Source organism: Pecten maximus, chromosome 5 (assembly GCF_902652985.1).
Source record: "Pecten maximus chromosome 5, xPecMax1.1, whole genome shotgun sequence".
In the NCBI taxonomy this organism is placed as follows: Eukaryota; Metazoa; Mollusca; class Bivalvia; order Pectinida; family Pectinidae; genus Pecten; species Pecten maximus.
In genome coordinates, this window is record NC_047019.1 from 13,298,762 (window position 1) to 13,320,935 (window position 22,174).

The 22,174-nt window shown below is 37.7% G+C and overlaps 1 protein-coding gene across 1 annotated transcript in view; it reads right to left on the reverse strand.

Moving 5' to 3' along the window:
• Positions 1-574: 574 nt before the first annotated feature.
• The window catches only part of LOC117328314 (taurocyamine kinase-like), a 40,793-nt gene continuing 19,193 nt past the window's right edge, over positions 575-22,174 (reverse strand). Inside the window, exons 7-20 of the mRNA XM_033885837.1 lie at positions 19,941-19,948; positions 19,461-19,616; positions 17,250-17,509; positions 15,463-15,611; positions 14,814-14,979; positions 14,194-14,377; positions 13,568-13,755; positions 13,345-13,407; positions 8,227-8,383; positions 5,368-5,627; positions 4,595-4,743; positions 3,958-4,123; positions 1,537-1,717; positions 575-843 (exon numbers count right to left, since the gene is read on the reverse strand). Of these exons, the coding sequence (XP_033741728.1) occupies positions 698-843; positions 1,537-1,717; positions 3,958-4,123; positions 4,595-4,743; positions 5,368-5,627; positions 8,227-8,383; positions 13,345-13,407; positions 13,568-13,755; positions 14,194-14,377; positions 14,814-14,979; positions 15,463-15,611; positions 17,250-17,509; positions 19,461-19,616; positions 19,941-19,948 (2,233 nt within the window). The 3' untranslated portion in view covers positions 575-697. The remainder of the gene's footprint in view (positions 844-1,536; positions 1,718-3,957; positions 4,124-4,594; positions 4,744-5,367; positions 5,628-8,226; positions 8,384-13,344; positions 13,408-13,567; positions 13,756-14,193; positions 14,378-14,813; positions 14,980-15,462; positions 15,612-17,249; positions 17,510-19,460; positions 19,617-19,940; positions 19,949-22,174) is intronic.

Consider the following 22,174-nt stretch of genomic DNA (forward strand, 5'->3'; position numbering starts at 1 on the left):
GTATTCTTGTATTTTATGAAAGACCAGATATGCTAAATACTTTTATTTTGACAAAGTAATACTGTTTTTCAATCCTAAAATAGCGGACTATTTTACTCGACCGACTAGACATGCACAATCCGGAACTCGGGCTTTTCCGCATTTAGACTTGCACAAGCTACGAGATATTAATATCGACTGACTTTTTTATTCGAGAAAAAAAAAAAATTGAAATATAAGGATTGAATCTAGATTTGGTCGATTTCATGGGGTCATGAATTGAGTTGCTCTTGAGACAAATTCAACATGAACTGCTTAAATTTGTCTCAAGAGCAACTCAATTCATGAGCCCATGAAATCGACCAAATCAAGATTCAATCCTTAATTGAAACAAGAAAAAAAAATGAAGTGAATGAAATTGTTCATTGGTGTTGTACATGTATGTTGTAAGTTACTCCTATGATTAAAACAACGGTTAAATATTTCAATTATTTCAATTGTTCTTAGATTCATCTTTCATGATAAAGAATTTTCGTGATGACAGAACACAGAGCTAAAATTCATGTAAAATAACAACATGAAATACAAAATAAAACTTTCCCAACAAGTTTATTAAATAGGTACGACGTATTGATGGAATTTGGACAGTTATATACACATGTGTAGTTATGGCATTATGCTAACACTAGCCATCTATCGACGCCCTTGACCTTTGAACCTATGACAATCGTTTCTCCTCTGCGATAACAGCTTCCACACCGGTCTTCATCTCCTGGAGGGCGTCGTACTCCGACAAACCCAGCCTCCTCTTGTTGGAGATGTCATACACTCCTCCCACACTCTCGGTGTGCTCCCCGTGGATTCCTGTAATTAGCAAATTACACGCGTGTAATTAATGCATAAAAGAATATCCAACATGATGATTTTAATATTGTTTAAAAACAACAAAAAATAAACATAATAACAAAATCATGTTCTGAACTCAAATCGATAAACGCTGGCAAAATATGGACAAAATCATAGATTAACATAGAGACTATGGAAAAAGGAAAAGGAAAAAGACAAAGGCTCATAACCATAAAACCATTCTCTTGCTCAACCTAACTTCCTTTGAATTAGTTTGAATTAGAAAATAAATAAAAACAAAGACCTAAACATCGAAAATGATATCTCACTTGAAGTCTTTCTGAAATTCCTTCAAGTATTTGAAAAATATCAAATCAGATAACATATTGATAACTAAAAGTATTTGAGCAAGAGTACGGTTTCATTAATACGACTCCATACGCTCCAAAGGGATGAGCGTCTTCTGCATCATCAACGACACTCGCCGTGCAAATAAAGGTCAAATCAAATGTACAACTGTACATATCAGAAAAGTACATAGGTCATATTCGTTTCGTTAGCTTTTAAAAAGAATCCTGGATAAATGTTGTCGCTTCAGGAATCGTAGGGATTAAAATCGAATGCACTGATTTTTCAAAAGTGGCTTTAGAAACTGTATATGATATTACTCGTTTGGTTGACATTTTGGGGTTATTTTAACATCAGGATTACCTCTGGCTTGGATGTTGTACTTATCACAGAACTCCTTGAACTCTGGAGTGGCGGCCAGCTTAGGGATCTTGATATGAACACTGGCTCTGAGGGTGGTTCCAAGATTGGTGGGGCAGAATGTCAGGAAGCCTAATTTATCGTGCCGGGCAAACTCCAGCTTTTCAGACATTTTCTGGATGCCCTGTAATAAAGAATGCTTAAGTATAAAAACAAGTTCGATGTCGTTAGAAATACATATATCCTTCATACAAAAAATACTTTATTAAGCACATAGTTATCACAGGGAGTCTGACATTATTTGAATCACAAATTAGAGGTTTAACTTAATCTTAAATATTTTATTTCGGAAAATTTGTTAAGGCAATACAACCGGATTAGCATCTTTTTAACTTTTAATTGTGTCTTCCGTAATTGCAAATATATTTCACTCGCGAGGGTAATATTGTTGTGGGTTCGAGTGGTGTAACATGTCAGGAATGAGTTATCATATCTGTATGACGATGTTGTCAGACAGAACAGCAACGACAGGAATAAACGTCTGTATTGCTCTGAGGTCTAACCGATAACTGAGGGCTAAAACATAGGTAATATAAAGGCACGAGGCCTTCCGGAGGATAACTACCCGGAATCCTCGGAACCGTACGTAAAATACAATGCTGTTCCACAACAATATGTTGATATCATCCACATGTGAAAACAATTGACATCCTGTGATGTCAGGTACTATTTGAAAGCGTCTAATATAATTTCTTTCGTTTGACAGTTGGGGATAAGAACGAAATTAATTTCTTCTATCGTAGATCGGCCACCAGGTGGCGCGAGGTGTCGTCGTGCATAATTGTCATTCAAGGGACAACCTTCGACGCCTATACAGTCTGGTAAATTTTTATGCCGCAAATTTGCGTATAATTTGTAATTTTCAATCGGATGGAGTGTGTGGTTGAGCTTCATTTAGTGTCGGATATAAATGTCGTTATGTATGTAATTTACCGGTGTTAAAATAATACGAAGTGATTTAATTGGTAATATGCGGTAATGAGTTTGGTATTGAGATTTCTGCATCATGGAAATTTGTTATTGAAGTTGTTATGGGAATATATGTACATTTATAAGTGGAGGATTGTATTGTAGTAATTGTGTATGGCAAGGTTTATACCATACACGAAACCCAGTACGCGAGTCGGTCGCCATAGTTGTCATGTGTCTATGTTATTTGTTGTATTGTGTATCAATGGGGATTGTAGGAGAATGGCACGATTTGGGCAGACGACCCGACATTGGCGAAAAAAAGAAAGAAAGGAGATTCGAACACAGAGGACGATCAACTGTAACAATTGATCGGCGAATTAGTATTATCAAAAAAGGAACAGGATGTAGAGTTTGAGAAGTTCCGTAAATTATGTGAAGCCCTTACACATTTCTACCTGGACGCTAGGAAGACTGATGGTACGGGACAAAAAATGTCCCGTGTGTATCAAAGGAGATATAAGAAGGTCCTCGGCGCGATCAATTCGTTATATGATTTGCTACTGACCTACTATGGAACCAAAGAAGGCCTTCCACCTCGCCTCCTTTAATTTTTACTTACCCTCTATGGTTCTGTAGTTGCCCTCACCACGTATGAATTTTACTGGCCCTTCCTGGTTCCGTAGTGGCCCTCATCCCCTATGAATGTGGCCCTCATCCCCTATGAATTATACTGGCCCTCTCTGGTTCCGTAGTGGCCCTCATCCCCTATGAATGTGGCCCTCATCCCCTATGAATTATACTGGCCCTCTCTGGTTCCGTAGTGACCCTCATCCCCTATGAATGTGGCCCTCATCCCCTATGAATTTTACTGGCCCTCATCCCCTATGAATTATACTGGCCCTCTATGGTTCTGTACTAGCCCCCATCCCCTATGAATTATACTGGCCCTCTATGGTTCTGTAGTGACCCTCATCCCCTATGAATTTTACTGGCCCCCATCCCCTATGAATTATACTGGCCCTCTATGGTTCTGTACTAGCCCCCATCCCCTATGAATTATACTAGCCCTCATCCCCATGGATTTTACAGGCCCTCTATGGTTCTGTACTAGCCCCCATCCCCTATGAATTATAATGGCCCTCTATGGTTCTGTACTAGCCCTCATCCCCATGGATTTTACAGGCCCTCTATTATTATCATTAATAATGCGGTACCCCTGCTCCCTTTAGTCAGACACAACCATATAAGAGTTTTATGTCAGGGAAAGTGTTGGTTTTTTTCTTCTTATATCTATTTATTTTTCTATTCATTTTCATTAAACAGAGATTGAAATAGTAATTATCAAATTCTTTAATTCTATTCGTCAAAACGAAATCAAATCCTATATATAGTTTAGTTGTCTGGAAATTTGATAGTCTACAGTGTATAAAGGTAAAACGTGGTTGAACCGACCTTGACAAGTCTTTTGTACACAGCTCCAAGGTCACCGCCCATCTGCATGGAGATGATTCGGAGGTGATCTTCCTCGTTTACCCAGATCAGGAAGGTCTTGTCGGGGTTGTGGAAGATCCCTCTGCCGTGCGGCCAGTCATCATAGCCACCTGATGCCTTCAGAAACCTGACAAATCAAACCACGTGCTTTACAATACATGTACGTTGATGACGTCACGAAATAGCATATTGTGAATGTCAGTTCAGAAATTCATTAAAAATCATAAATTGACTCCTAATATGTGTGAAAAATAGATTGCCCTTATGTTTGACCCTTTGACCTTGGACTCTTTCGTGGAAAAAGTTCAGCCCAAGTCTACACATGTTAATGCATGTGTTTATCATTTAATTGTCTGTACATAAGCATATATGACTTTTTGCAATAACATACAAAAACACATAAATACGTTTTGTTTCAATGTAATTTAGAATTGTAGGGGGTGTTATTCCCCGATCGGACATGAAAATGTGAGAGGTTATCTGCCCGACCATATATTGTTGTAAAGGTGATATAAGTTAACATAGATTGTTTTACAATAATTATTGTTATAAAATAAATAAAGTTTACGAACTGTATTGAGGAATGTGTGTACTTTACCTGTCCTTATCGTTAAACAGGAAGTGGTCCGCTGTAAGCTGTTGTTTGACGTCATCAGGCATGCCGACTAGAGGATGATAGGTGCCTTTGTGCTCCCCCTCCAGAGAATCAAGCGCGGCTTTACACATTTCCTCCATTTTGATACGGTCCTGAAATAATGACATTTCCATTTGCTCTGCATTGTCACTATGTACATAAACCCTTACATGTACAAAACAAAAAGGGAAGTTATCAGACCATCATAAGACACCTCATTAGTGTAGAGATGTGAAGAACAATATATGACATCGTATTATCTGTCATCGCTATAATATCAAGTGTTTTTGACGTCACGAAAACTTGTGCTACCGCCTACCGGTGGAAAAAATGGTTGATCAAAGAACTTACAACAATAGTTTTGTTCTATAAAAGGTGAATATTCTAACAGTGCAATACATGTACATTGATTAAAATGTTGAAACTGAATTTATGGTTTACTGTTTCTTTCCACGAACTGTATCTTTGTGTCATGAAGGGTCTTCTGTAGTCGTGACGTCACAAGAACATGTCCCAATGAAAGTATTAAATCTGACTTTTGAACATATTTGATAACACTGATTATAGGTTGTAAGAAATAGTTAAATCTATAATGGGAATATATGTATTAAGCTGGGTTGGAATTATCAGCAAATGTGACGTAACTTATGAAACTACACGTGATGGCACTAAAACTGTGAGAACTGGCAAAGTAAAACTGTCAAAATAGGAACCTGCTGTGTGGTACACAAACATACCTCTTTGTTGCATGTCGGTGGGAAACCAAAGCTTTTATGACTTCTTCCAACCCTCACACGTGTGGATACGATGTACTTCTTCTCAGGGTCAAGGTCGCCGAAGTTAAGGTTATCCACATCGCCGTAGTTACAGGCGGGGTGAGTGACCTCTGCGACCTTGTGGTAATCCTTGATGACGGGCATCAGTACGGCCCCAAACGTGTCATAGGCCTCGGGGTCGGATGCATAGATACCGGTACCACTGTCGGTGTTCTCACAGCCTGGAACAAATCAGAGAGTTACAACAACAACAACAACAACAACAACAACGGCAGCAACAGCAATAACAACATAGCCTTTTTTTTCTTTTTTTTTTTTTGTTAGTTTTCGCTTCTTTCCTCATAAACTTAGAGTGGGGGTACGTAATTTCGCACACTTTCGGTATGTTTTTAAATACATTTCCGTCAAATCAATTACAAATCAAGAAAGAATACCTCACATTGTTAGATGTACAAATGCTTCGTAACAAACAAGTGTTCAACCTGATATGTGCACACATATCACTGTGCAAGGGAGCTATTGTTAACTTGTGTTTATTGCTGGGTTTGAAGACGATCGGGTACGTAATTTCGCACACCCATCTAACTTCTTTAATTTTGTTGGTAACAATAGTTTCCAGCCATTTTGTAAACAAACAACATCTTAAACTCAGATAAAGTCCAAAGCCATGATTAAAAAAATCTTTAAAATCAAAATAATGTAAAATTGGAAAGTGTCAATTTACCGCCATTTTTGTTTTAAATAATGACCGCTCCCTACGGAGGTAATGTAAACAAGGCGGTGAAAATGACAGGGTGTCTGCAGGTCAGCGCTGTTATTAGTTATACTTGGTGGATTTGTAATAAGTTTTGTTTATAATCTGATCAAATGATATTTTCCTTAAATATTTGCAAATTCACATGCCAATCAACAACTGGGATTATTTTAAATAAAATATTTAATCATCCGGTATCCATTTTATCGGACGAGAGTCGTATCAGTTAAAATTTGTTTTCAGAACGAACTTAATCTGAAAAGATGTACTTAAAACAGCAAATGTTTCACTAAAGGTTGGCATTAGTCAACATATAAACAAAAAACCACAGTCCTCGACCACTTGGAGGAAAAATGCAAAAAAATCGACAGGTGTGCGAATTGACGTACTGTGCGAAATTACGTACCTACCCTTGCTCTACACACGTGTCAATACAAAAAAGGAATTTAATAATCTCGTTTAAAATGTATTCGTAGTATACATGGTTATTCGCCTAAAGGTTCGTGTCATATCAAGTAATTGAACTCATATGATAAACTCATTGTGTTGCAACTCATAAAACAACCTCTGTGTACCACCCATTAATGCAATGTGAAAGAACATGGAAAAATACATTCCTGCAGAGCGCCCCGACAGGAATCGAACCCGGGTCTCAGGCCTGATTAAGCCACGGATCTACCTGTAGAGTCAAACAAGCATGCTCCGTCAGTTGAGTGACAGAGGCCGTATCTAGCACTATGTAAAAGCCTCAAAAATCTGTTCCTTTTACAGTATTAATAATCTAACTCGAGGTGTTGCATGTATTTTAACAGCTGGATTTAAACGCCATTCGCATAATGAGTGTCGAACTCGTAGATTTTCGTGGATTACGTCTAGCCTTTGTTACAAAATAATTTCAATTAGCTGTTCAAAATGAATTCCTCTTGACCGTGTGCTAGGGGAGTTAACTCTTTGATGAAACGGTCAACATTTACCAGAAAAGAAGTTGGTATGGGGAATGACAAAACTAAAGAGAGGCAGAAATTATCATTTCTCATTCTTTCTTTTTTTCTGTTTTTTTTATTTACTCCATGTGTGGAATTGAATGAAAACTTCGAATCTGTAAACAACCGTGCTAACCATTGGAATATCAATTTTAATCCTGATAAAACAATTGATTCAACAGTTATCAACAGAAATCATCCACCGTCCATCTATTATTTTTGACAGCCAAATTGTAAGTGAAAAACACAAGCAAAAGGTACATGGGGTGATAATCATCACATCTAAGATAATTATGATTAAGATTTCAACAGATTGAATTTATAATATGAATGCTCAAACACAATATTGACAGAAATTCTTTAATAGCCTTAATATGTAGATGTCGTTTGGATCAAATTTACTGTTGGCGAGTCTTAATCATTTGAATCAATACAAATTGAAGTTATGAAAATTATAAATCATAAATGGGTTACGAATTGGAACATTACATCCAATTTTTGTTACAATATTTCACGTCATATATAAGGTCTTCCAACATACCCCTAGAAAATTAAACATCATTATATGTCAGCTGAGAAGCAAATTAATGCAAGTAACTTAAACTATACGTGCGTTTTTGTGTGTGTGTGACTGTATGTGTGAGGTTGGGGGTATTTATGTGTAAAGGTATTCGCTTTTGCCGTGTTCCATGATGATATGTCCTACATCTTTCATTTTTGTAATATTAATATTTTAGTTAAAACCACCATCATTATGAGAAAACTGTCAAGGATTTCCCTGTTGTTGAATACAATTGTACATTTTCATCATGTACTACAGTAGGTCTGAAATAAAATTTATTGAAATGCAAAGTCTAGAACATCTTCGCTAGCCTAGTCGATGCTTCTGACTGCCTTATATTTCAGGGTTTGTGGAGTGCCTTGGCTAGCGGAGATGAATCTATGTCATTTGCCATGTTTGCTCAGTTACAAATGTAACTAAAATGTATTCATTGCACTGAAAGAGTCTATGGTGTTGGCATTAAAATGAATGTTGCAGTGACTGATACACCAAAAAAGGAATTTCTAGATATGGCTACTTACCTGATCTGATGCATTCTGCTAGTGTACCACCGCAACCTGTTTTCTTGTCTTTCAACTCATTGTAGATGTCCTCGCTCAAATTTTTCTTGAGCAGTGATTTTGAATCCGTGGCCGCTTTCAATTTTCCCCACAACTCCTCCAAAGAAGCCATGTCGAGTTACCAGGACAAATAAAATGAAATAGGAAACTGTGACGTTATGAAACAGCAACTATGACTATCTCTGACCGGATGAAAACAAAGCGACTGTTGCTGATGACGTAGTCAAAGTTGTGACGTATTTCATCTGTGACGTCACCGAACCACATTTTTTCCCGTCGAAACATACATTCGCTACCAACACACACGTCTCGAAGTGGCCCTTTAATCTGTATAAGTTACCACGAGTTATCCCGCTTTGTGCTACATTGTTTCAAAATTGCAAAAAGTTGGATAACTATAAGAAGTACACTGTTACACAGATGAATTCTGACAACATACACATAAAATATTTACAGGATTTACAACCTTTTAAAGTCAGCTCTTAGCGTAAAGAAACATAATTCTTATTGTAGTGTTAAAGCTCATTGAACCATTTTTCTAACTGACATTGCGTTCACTACCCTCGATGGAAGACTATTTCTTATCCAATGACACCTCGGGTTTTCTTTGATCCTTTGTTGGCGTTATATTGCATACTATGTGCTACGCACTCGTGTGATATATCCGATACATCACTCGTACCCATTATGTATCTATTACACATACCAACTTTCTCAATGTAAAGGAATTATTCTTCATATTCAACTTCGAAAACACTTTATATATTTTGAATCTATGGCCTCGTGTGGTTGACGAGATTCAAATACAACTGAATTATATTAATCATGCTTACTTTACTCAGGATCAGCCAAGTACTGTACATTTCTTATTGAACAATACCTCAAGATCAATTCACTACACTCATTTTATGCATTTCAAGCTTATTTACATATTGTAGATTATCATTTACAGCAACAAAAATGAGGATGACGAATATACTTGGCCACAATCAAATATACCATCACCATGTGATGTAAGAATGATGATCACATGCTGTAAGGATCCTAATTTTATATGATCTATGAACAGTATTGTAAATGGAACTTGGCATTCCTGTCATTATCATGGTCGTTGGATAATTATAGTAATACATGTCTAGCGATGTGTTTTTCGTTACTATAACGACCAAGAGGAAAACAACATGTATCTAACTGACAGGAACTTGAGTGATTTTTACCTCAGTTCTGACCGTAATCAATCTGATTAAAATCCGACATATCTTGATCTGGGCTCCCGTTCCGTAAACTAAACTCCGCTAGGTAGATATCCAGATATGATTTTAATCAGACTGGATCGTAATTTGGCTGTGACTGTTATAACAAATGAAATTCGTCACCGACATTGACATTCTGATTAAAGTACTGCTATCTATTGTTGCTTTTACGATGTACTTCCGTTCACGCTCCCACCTTCAACATATTAGGTAAATTGTTAACTTGTATTTTAAGAGATATACCAACATGTTAAATCTCTATGAATGAAAATATCTTTTATTGTACTATCTTGTAAAACTACTATTTAACCATCTCAGAAAATTTAGCTTCCTCATTTCAATTTCGGAGTCTATTTATACACTGAAGAAGAAATCGTTCCGCACATTTTCTTATCACGAAGCTGTCCGCGCATTTGATTTTACTTTTGGTGCACAATGTTGAAATACGTCAATTTGGTTGTAAATACTGAACGACTGGTACATTTTACAGCACTGCTTTCTTTTAAATGATTGAAATGTGAGCGGTATATTATGATACCATGTAAAAAGCTTCATTATTTTTCCAAGGCACCTCCAATCCACTCTACTGCATGCGACGTCAATCTCCTCCAGGTCAATAGTTTTACGCTCAGTTTCATTTAGCCTTACTGTAAAATCATAGCATGTATCGAGTTTGTGAAATTATAGCACGTGTTGAGTTTGAGAAATCACAACTTTTATAGAGTCTGTGAAACCATGAAACCTATCAAGTCTGTGAAAAAAATAATGCACACATTGAGCCTGTGAAAATATAACACGTAGTTATGAAGCCAAAACACGCGTAGAAATTTTGAAAAACCATAGCTCGTGTAAAGTAGAGTGCCAAAACTTGCCTTTATATTTTAATGAGAAGGTTTTTTTTTTAATTAGTGAAATTGGTCACTTATTCTAAGTGAATGTTGAAGAGAAGGTAGTTTTTTTATGTAACTAAGTTTTTTGTTTTTGTTTTTTGTTTTTGGGGTTTTTTGGGGGGTTTTTTTTGTTGGTTTTTTGGGGGGTTTTTTTTTGTTTTTTTTTGTCATCTTTCAAAACTCTATGCAAAATGCAAATTGGCAGTTTAGGCAGTATACAAGCATTAACATGTATATCTTACTTTGTGTTTTGGGTAAACTGTTATAACTGATGAGATGTTAATAAAATTGTTGACTTGACTTTACAGTGAAATCAAAATACGTGTCGAATCTGTGAAGCTATAACGCGTGTCGAGTCTATGAAATCATAACACTTGTCGTGACTGTGAAGCTATATGACGTTTCGTGATTGTGAAACAAGAACACGTGTCGTGACTGTGAAACCATAACACGAGTCGTGACTGTGAAACTATAACACGTGTCGTGACTGTGAAACTACATCCTGTTTCGAGTCTGTGAAACCATAGCACGTGTCGTGACTGTGAAACTATAACACGTGTCGTGCCTGTGAAATCAAAACTGAAACCATTACACGTGTTGATTTGTGAGACCATCACTTGTATCGAGTCTGTGAAACAATAACACGTGTCCAGTCTCTGAAAACATGTATCGAGTCTGTGAAATCATAATGCATGTTTAATCTGTGAAATCATAACCAATATGATTAAATCAGCTATTACATTGCTACGTGTGCAACGTTCTACGCCTGAACAGGCTAGTACATAGTAAACGTAGCCATGTAACAGCTGATTTTAATCAGATTGGATCATAACACGTGTCGAGTCTGAAAAAAACATAACGCGTATCGAGTCTGTGAAATCTAAACACCGGAACGTCTGGGCAAGCATAAGACGAGATCCGCTTGTGAAATCATGATACATGTTTAATCTGTAAAACCATAGCACATATCGTGACTGTGAAACATAACACGTGTCATGACTGTGAAACATAACACATGTCATGACTGTGAAACCATAACACGTGTCGTGACTGTGAAACCAAAACACGTGTCGTGACTGTGAAACCATAACACGTGTCGTGACTGTCAAACCATAACACGTGTCGTGACCGTGAAACCACAACACGTGTCGTGACTGTGAAACCATAACACGTGTCGTGACTGTGAATCCATAACACGTGTCGTGACTGTGAAGCCATAACACGTGTTATGACTGTCAAACCATAACACGTGTCGTGACTGTGAAACCATAACACGTGTCGTGACTGTGAAACCACAACATGTGTCGTGACTGTGAAACCACAACATGTGTCGTGACTGTGAAACCATAACACATGTCGTGACTGTGAAACCATAACATGTGTCGTGACTGTGAAACCATAACACGTGTCGTGACTGTGAATCCATAACACGTGTCGTGACTGTGAAACCATAACACGTGTTGTGACTGTGAAACCATAACACGTGTCGTGACTGTGAAACCATAACACGTGTCGTGACTGTGAAACCACAACATGTGTCGTGACTGTGAAACCATAACACGTGTCGTGACTGTGAAACCATAACATGTGTCGTGACTGTGAAACCATAACACGTGTCGTGACTGTGAATCCATAACACGTGTCGTGACTGTGAAGCCATAACACGTGTTGTGACTGTGAAACCATAACACGTGTCATGACTGTGAAACCATAACACGTGTTGTGACTGTGAAACTATAACACGTGTCGTGACTGTGAAACCATAACACGTGTCGTGACTGTGAAACCATAACACGTGTCGTGACTATGAAACGATAACACGTGTCGTGACTGTGAAACCATAACACGTGTCGTGACTGTGAAACCCTAACACGTGTCGTGACTGTGAAACCATAACACGTGCCATGACTGTGAAACCATAACACGTGTCGTGACTGTGAAACCATAACACGTGCCATGACTGTGAAACCATAACACGTGTCGTGACTGTGAAACCATAACACGTGTCGTGACTGTGAAACCATAACACAGTGTCATGACTGTGAAACCATAACATGTGTCGTGACTGTGAAACCATAACACGTGTCGTGACTGTGAAAGCCATAACACGTGTCGTGACTGTGAAACTATAACACGTGTTGTGACTATGAAACTATAACACGTGTCGTGACTGTGAAACCATAACACGTGTCGTGACTGTGAAACCATAACACGTGTCGTGACTATAAAACTATAACACGTGTCGTGACTGTGAAACCATAACACGTGTCGTGACTGTGAAACCATAACACGTGTCGTGACTGTGAAACCATAACACGTGCCATGACTGTGAAACCATAACACGTGCCATGACTGTTCCTATAGTAAATGTTTGTAACAACGGTAAAGTATTCTGTCAGACCAGAAGGACCTTTCTCATTGAACTAAGATGGAAAATTAATGTAGTATACACCTGGTCCGACTACTACGTGTGGTTACAGCTCTATAACAGAAGTATCTAGTAAAGATACATGTTCCTGTACACTTTCTTCCTCCGGTGATCAAAGGATATTCTGAATATCTAATAACCGTGTACGTAATCATCGAATTATATCAGGTTTATCTTTGAAACGTATGTCTTAGTAAGTTATTAGTAAAAAGTTTATCTTTAAAACTTATGTCTTAGTAGTGAAAATCTTATACTTCATATGACGTCATAATAATGACTAGTCGACGTGACGTCAGAAATTATATTTGTAATAGGAAATCATAATTTAGTTCTTAGAATAAATGGGAATGGAATTATTTCATACTGTTTGATGTTGTTTTGTTTTATGCTCAGTTCGAGGCGATGGGGTTGTATAAGAGAAAAATACACAATAAGTCCAACCATATCTGTAACAACAATTTAATAGCTAAAAGCTCACAAGCAAGAAATAACGTGATGTTTGTCGTACCAGCCGAGTCTCCACCATGTCACATGGTACTTCCATATCTCTCCTCGACAAACCAACGCTTTCCTGTGAGTGATGGCAGGATATATCAATCACACATAAAACATCATTAAAACACAAAGTTCGGTGTTGGCACAATAACTTGCAATCTCAATGACTTTTTCACACAGTCTATGGCTTTCTCTCAAGTTCCGCTGACAGACCCCGAGATTGTTCAAAATGTTTATGCTTTCCGTCCGAACCTGCCAGTTGGTGCTTGCCCGCATGAACCGTCCAACTTCCGTTCCTCGGCAATCACGGCTTCAACACCCTTCCTCATTTCCTGTACAGCCTCGATCTCAGTCAGACCCAGCCTCCTCTTGTTGGAGATGTCGTAAACTCCGCCCACACTCTCGGTGTGCTCCCCGTGGATACCTGTAAGAAATCCAAATGACATTTCAAGAACGCTTGCCAATTTCTTCGCCATCATTTTCTATTTTTTTTTTTTTTCTAAACTAAATTTTACATGGATATATAATTATGATTTTATTAATAATTCTTGTCACATGACCATAAGATGACGTCATTTGATGCTTTGTTTATCTACATCACCTCAACGATTTGCACTGAAATTATACCTTGGCATCAAACATCTATTTAACTCCGTCAGTAAATAAATAGTACAAGCTTTAAGACCTTTCAAAGCAATAGACGTAAAATAATTAAATAACGCCATCTTTACATGCTATAAACAACGCCACCTAGTGTTATAGGGGGTAGCCCATTATTTCATATGATGTTACATGGGGAGTGATCCTTATACAATAGCATAAATCTTTAACAGAGTTGATAAGTCACACGTGTATTACTAACCTCGAGCCTGTAGACTGTATCGATCACAGAAGGCTTTGAACTCCGGACTGTTAGAGAGTTTTGGGATTTTGATGTGAACACTGGCCCTGAGTGTGGTTCCGAGGTTAGTTGGGCAGAAGGTCAGGTAGCCCAGCTTGTGGTGATGGGCAAATTTCAAACCACTTTTCTCCATGGCTTGGACCGCCTACACAAGTGAAACATTTCAAATACCATCAACGGAAAAATAAATAACATAATATTCATTGATACATACCGCGAAACAGTGTCATAATTCAGAATTTGGGTAGCATCAAACACAGGGACTTGGAATATCATCCCAGACCAAGATCCATATATTATATTTATGTATAATAGAAAATAAAGAATACAGCGACCACACTGGGGCTCGAACGCAGAGCCTCGGAACTTTAGACAGACGTTCACAATTTAGACATTTGACCTACATAACTGTACATTGGTTGACATGTTCTGCTACATAAAATGCATATATATAAATACTGCATGTGGACCGTGGGTTTGGACTGTACTAGTACCTAAGTAACCATACGTATACTTTTGTCTTTTGTATTTATTTATTTATTTATTTATTTATTTATTTATCTATTAAAGACTTCACTTACATTGACTAAACGTTTGTAGACTGCTCCAAGGTCACCGCCCATCTGCATAGAGATAAATCGGAGATGATCTTCCTCGTTAACCCAGACCAGGAATGTTTTCTGGGGATTGTGGAAGATTCCCCTGCCGACTGGCCAGTCATCATATCCACTGGCTTCCCTCAGGAATCTGACAACGATAAACAAATCTGCCATTAACAACGAAATCACACCTACTGATACATTATGAGTGATTGGTTGGATCGCAGTCATAGGCTGTGGATATTGGAGACAAACGTTTTCTTTCCATAACTAATTTCCGTTGATCACGATTTTAAAGACTGATACAAGCTGTCAGGTCTCTGTGCTCAACAAATAGATTTTAACAAAATCTATATACACGTGGTCAGCACCTACACAATAACAAATTCCCAGGTCCCTGTGACACAGACAAATTTCCATGTCCCCGTCAACACCTGGACTGTAAACAATTCTCAGGTCCCTGTGATCTTAAACTTACGAACTTTCATTTCATGTGGTCAATATTTAGATTATAACAAAATGGTCATGCCCCTGTGATCAACACCTGGACGGTCTGGTCCCCGTGAGACATACCTACAAGGTCTGGTCCCCGTCAGACATACCTACACGGTCTGGTCCCCGTCAGACATACCTATCGCTATCGTTGAAGAGGAAGTGATCCTCTGTCAGCTGGCGTTGGACGGACTTGCTCATCCCGTACAGAGGGTAATACGTCCCTTTCAGTTCTCCTTTTAGGGTTTCAAAAGCTTCCTTATCCCTCGCCTCCATTTCTATTCTGTCCTATAAAACAAATTAAGAATACATTATTACCCATTTTCATTCTAGTCATTTGAAGCTCCCCGAACATCATTCATTCATTCATTCATTCATTCATTCATTCATTCATTCATTCATTCATTCATTCATTTATTCATTTCTGTGCAAAGAATATCATGCCTTACTTCTTTCATTGCTTTTGTCATGGGTAGTGACAGGAAAAAATGATATTATTTAAATGTCAAAAGATTTCTTCAAATTATCAACAGATGTTGAAAATATTGACGAATACTCCACCCCTCACCCCCACCCCCACCCCCACCCCCAACACCATATGACGCATCTGCTTCTATCTTTGTGTCAATATGACGAAGAGACTTAAATTGCAGACTAACATTTATTTTGGACTATAGAAAATATTGCAATGCATGACTGTTCAGCTACAATGCTGGAGTTATTCCCCTTATAGTGATATTTTTCGTGTTTTCATTTTACACTTGTATTGTAGTATTGTAGTCTCATCAAAATTCATTCTCAAAATTGTCCAAAATTTGACTGGAGTAATGGAAGGAGACACCATATCATGTATGTATAACATGGAGGATGCTAATGGATACGAACTGCAGAGCTCAAAGAAGTTCTCAAAAACAATCTAATACAAAGAGGAACAAATAAACATGGATTTATTAAGTTATAAGTTTGTATTAGTTAATTTTCTTAGTTGAGTATATGTCTTTCGTTAATTAGTTAAAATGATCTGCTATTATTTTTTTGCTAGGTGGGGGGGGGGGGGGGGGGGGGTGGTCGTCAATACACCTTAATTTTATTAAGATTAATTATGATTATAATTATGCAGGAAAGTGTAGTTATCTCCCTTTAAGTGTTAACTACAACATACATATATAGCAATTATATTATAACGAAGGTTGCCCTACATAGTTTTGCAAAGTAGTAAAGTTAATGTAAGTTGACCCAATTTTACACGATACTTGATATTGTATGATGAGTAACCCCAAAGTGTATCCAGACCTACCCTCAGTCCTAACCCAAAGTGTATCCAGACCTACCCTCAGTCCTAACCCCGAAGTGTATCCAGACCTACCCTCAGTCCTAACCCCAAAGTGTATCCAGACCTACCCTCAGTCCTAACCCCGAAGTGTATCCAGACCTACCCTCAGTCCTAACCCCAAAGTGTATCCAGACCTACCCATAGTCCTAACCCCAGAGTGTATCCAGACCTACCCTCAGTCCTAACCACTAAGTGTATCCAGAACTACCCTCAGTCCTAACCCCAAAGTGTATCCAGAACTACCCTCAGTCCTAACCCCAAAGTGTATCCAGACCTACCCTCAGTCCTAACCCCAGAGTGTATCCAGACCTACCCTCAGTCCTAACCCCAAAGTGTATCCAGACCTACCCTCAGTCCTAACCCCAAAGTGTATCCAGACCTACCCTCAGTCCTAACCCCAGAGTGTATCCAGACCTACCCTCAGTCCTAACCCCAAAGTGTATCCAGACCTACCCTCAGTCCTAACTCCGAAGTGTATCCAGACCTACCCTCAGTCCTAACCCCAGAGTGTATCCAGACCTACCCTCAGTCCTAACCCCAAAGTGTATCCAGACCTACCCTCAGTCCTAACCCCAAAGTGTATCCAGACCTACCCTCAGTGTTGCTGTTGGAGGGAATGGGAATCCAGCTATTGACCGTCCCACGCGCACGCGCGTTGAGATGATATACTTCTTTGAGGGGTCAAGGTCGCCGAATCCGAGATCGTTGACATTTCCAAAGTCGGGGTTGGGGTGCTTGACCTCGTCCACCTTGTGATAATCTTTGATGACTGGGAACAAAACTTCAGCGAACACATCGTAACCCTCGGGATCACAGGCGTAGATACCACATCCGCTGTCGAGGTTGTTACATCCTTAAACATTCAGACAAGATCAACATCAAATGTAGATTGGAACTGTACTACGTTTGAATTTTACATATTTTGAAACTTATTAAGCCACATACACCTGGCATGAATTATACTTGGCTGCCATCGTTCTTCTTCCAGAGTTTGCGTTCACCGGGCAACTGTACACGATTACTATTAAACCTTTTATCAGTTTGGGACCTTTACCGTGCCAATAATAACAATACAACAAACAGCAACACCATGTTACAGAACTGGTCCAGTTCAACACTTATGTTATCAGTGTAATGTGACCGGATAGGTGGCATGGTGTGGTATTTCTGTGTGTTGACACTATAGAAGTGTCCCTCAGTGGCATGATAAAAGTGGCTGTCAGTGGAGCTATACAAGTGGCGGTCGGTGGCACTTTAAAAGTGGCCGTCATTGACACTATATGAGTGGCCGCCAGTGGCACTATATAAGTGGCCGCCAGTGGCACTATATAAGTGGCCGTCAGTGGCACTAGAAAAGTCTCCGTCAGTGGCACTATAAAAGTGACAGTCAGTGGAACTATAAAAGTGGCCGTCAGTGGCACTATAAAATGTCACTCAGTGGCACAATAAAAGTGTCCCCCAGTGGCATTATAAAGTAGCCGTTAGTTGCAATATACGTGGCCCTATGTGGCATTATAAAAGTATCCGTCAGTGGCACTATAACTTCCCTCAGTGTCACTTAAATCGTATCGTCAGTGGCACTATAAGTGACTCCAAGGTGTCATTCAGTGGCACTTTAGAAGTGGCCGTCAGTGACACTATAAAAGTTTCAGTCAGTGGCACAATAGAAGTGTCCCTCAGTGGCACTATAAAACTGGCATCAGTTTCACTATAAAAGTGGCCGTCAGTGTCACTATAAAAACTACCGTCACTGGCACTAGGAAAGTGGCCGTCAGTGTCACTAGGACAGTGGCCGTCAGTGTCACTAGAAAAGTGGCCGTCTGTGTCACTAGAAAAGTGGCCGTCTGTGTCACTAGAAAAGTGGCCGTCTGTGTCACTAGGAAAGTGGCCGTCAATGGTCCTATTATTCGTTGACTGAAACCAATTACAGACAAGTTACACTAACTGTAGTGGCCACGCCTAAAATCTCATTATGTAGAAATAGTATTCGTGCAAAATTAGGATATAAGACTAGTCATAAGCAGAGGGACGTTGTGAGGTAGGGGGTGGGGTATACTGTAACCGAAACACCATGGACTCCACTACTGACATGATCTCAAATTACATTTTTATTCGTAATTCTTTCGTTTGGAATAGATCATTTAAATGATTTATTTTCTAATTTGTTTAGTTCTTTGATGTCTTCGACCTTGCGTTATTAAATGCTTAATCGAAGTTTTCTCTAGTTGCATTGACTTTGGAACGGATAGCTCCACTCCATAGCCTTAATTTTGTATGGCCACTTAGTATTCATGTTTCATATAATTGTCATTCACTAAATGAATTTCTTTAGAATACATTGTAGGTATATTGTACCTTTGTGGAATACTTAACAGTCATCGCCAAAATGATTTTCATAATGTCAAAATTTTAATAAGTATATATAACCAATTCATTTTCCGTATTTCGTTTATACATGTACATACGGGTACAATGTGAAATACGAGGACTTGTATAGGTACAATATGTTGTCAATGCAAGACCGGCTTTCAATTGCTTGACTCCCAGAAAATAAAACGGCTATGGAAATGAGAGCGGGTCAACTTGTAAGGCCTGTAAGGTCAAGGTCGTAATATGGCGGTCAAACTTGAATTTTTGATTATGTTCTCTTACTTCTTTTAATCATTTTTTTCAGAGCACATTGACGCGTTAAAAATTGCTACAATTGAAATACACGAAGGTAAACATATTTGAAGCAGAAATTATGTAACTGTTTTAGAAACAGGTGCCTAGTTGAATCCTTAGCGACGATGCTATGTCCTTACCTGACCTGATGCAATCAGCGAGTGTTCCTTTGAAGTATGTGACCTTGTTCTTTATCTTGTTGTAGATTGGCTCAGTTAAATGTTTCTTGAGTAATGACGATGAATCGCTATTTTTCAGTTTCTTCCAGAGATCTTCTAAAGACATGATTGTTGATGCTCAAAGCAAACAAACCTGGAGCAAAAATATCAATAGTTGTATAAACTACAAAATACAGGCCACTGTGCAGTGGTCAAATTTTGGTGAGGATAAAGAAAAACAATGTAGATTTGTAGATTCAGAGGGAATACAATGACCAAAGGTGACAAGCCTTTGGCGAGCCCTTATCCGTCTGCCTCGAGCCAAACTATAACTTATACATTGTATCTTAAGGCACAATTGATATTTTACATTTGTCTACATATATTCATGTTAAAAAATATCGGAAAAAAAAATATCAACAAATATTATTTTATACCTTACCAATGTCTGGGTAACCGAACGAGTCCAGCTAATAAATTCGGATAGTTTCCAAACCGTGTTGTGATGACGTAATAAAGAGTCTATTGTTGATGACGTCATCAAAATGTGTGCTACATTATTTTCACGGCATTTTGTGTTCAGACAGACGAATCATGAATATCTTTCTTTTTTTACGTCTTTTGTTGAGTTTCGTGACTACTGAATAACGAATAACTGCTTCTTTATGATATTTCGTTATCGCTTTGTCGCCCGCAAAAGGACGTCAAGCGACAAAGCGAAATAACGGAGAAAATCAAGAATTCCGTGTTTGTCTGTTTCTGTGTAATTGCGCCGTAAAGCGACTACTTATCTATTATGTTATAAAACATGTCTGCATTTTATAATGTACTAAATCTTTATTCTGCATATAAAATGTTGTTCCATTTAAAGCAAATAGTCCATTATGTGCGTATAAGTTAAATATGTTGATATTTTCATGATGATTCATTTATACAGTATATATAGTATGGGTTTCCATTGTAATCAATTTGCAACTCGTCTTAATTCAAACTTCACGTCAGAATAAACAAATGAGTACATATACTCATTTTTAAACACTATTTCAAACATATAAAATTCAGTTGAGAATAAGCAGCGGCGTTCACTTCAGGATATAAATATCACAAATAGTTTTCTTGTTTTAATCAAAGTTACATTACAATTGAAATATATACTCTTGGAGAAGAAAATGTGACACTATTATACACAGTTTTGGATTATCTGATGTAATGAACAGTCAACGCTCGACTAAATGTAAACTTCGTGATATTAAGCGGATATTGGATAATCGAGACCAGATAGATTGGAGAAATTATCTTTTTAATGATAGTAACCGTGTAAATGGTAATAAGTTGCGTACCTACCGCCTATATAAAAATGAAATTAGTACAAGTTTTTATGTTAAAAATATTAGAAATAGATCACACAGAAGAATTTTATCTAATTTTAGAAGTGGTTCTCTGCCATTAGCTATAGAAACGGGTAGATACGCCAGGCCAATAATTCCTTTACAAGAAAGGAAATGTATATATTGTACATCAAATCATGTTGAGCATGAAACTCACTTTTTTATTGATTGCGATTTTTACTCAGACTTGAGACTTTTAGTTTTTAATAAAGCAGAAGCTAATTTACAGAATTTTAATGCTTTAAACAGCAAAGATAAATTAATATTTCTTATGAAAGAAGATAATTTGCAAAAAGATGTCGCCAGGTTATTGTTTGATATGTACCAAAGAAGACAAAACTTTTTATCAATAAGTCTTAATATTAATTGACACTCAAGATTTTACTGTAGTAGTGTCTCATAAGCCAAATATGGCTGGGTGTTGATGCATTTTAACGTTTTTGATGAAATTATGCTTGTATTTTATGTATATTTTATGTATCAATACTTGACACTTTAATAAACATATCTGAATCTGAATCTATATAATCCATTGCCTTTACAATTACATTACATGTATAGTACATTTGAAGTAAACCTACGTGTGAATTTGTGCCGGCCGGCGTATCTAATCACGTGACTTCATTGTACGTGTACATAGGTCGTCCCTTATATATATATATCAGTATGACTAATCTTTGAAAAATAAACATGAATTAAATATAAATACATCTACAAGATATATATATGTATATATCTTTTGCATTTCCAAATACAAAATTAGCATTGAAATAATAGATTGTTTATAGTCATTTGCTTTTCAGATCGACCATTTATGACAGGTATGATTTCAAGGACATGCATTTCACATTTGAAATAGGACTGGAAATTTATTAGCGTTTGCAATTGATAAAATATTTATAATATTCAATAATAAATATTATCTAAAGTGATGTTTTTAGAATAAAAATGTGTCTTGATTAGTTAAATATAAATTAAATTAAATAATTTACCTGGTGCGATTTTGCTGACAGCGGTGTATCCTTGTAGAGCAGGTTGGCACGTAGCTGGGGTCTATCGAAGGTAAAGTCGGCAGATCCAGTTTGTAAAACCCCCTCCCATTGGTTGAGACTGGTACATATGTGTATTGCCCTCTTCTATGGATTAACATTAATCACGTTATCGATAGACTATGTATTCTTTTGAATAGATTTGCAAGTCTGCATAAAAGATTCCAATCCATTGTGTGGTACCGTCCCATTGCTGTAGCCTGGTGTTTTAATATATGTACACATAAGTATGGTATATTGACGCGTTTTATATTAACTA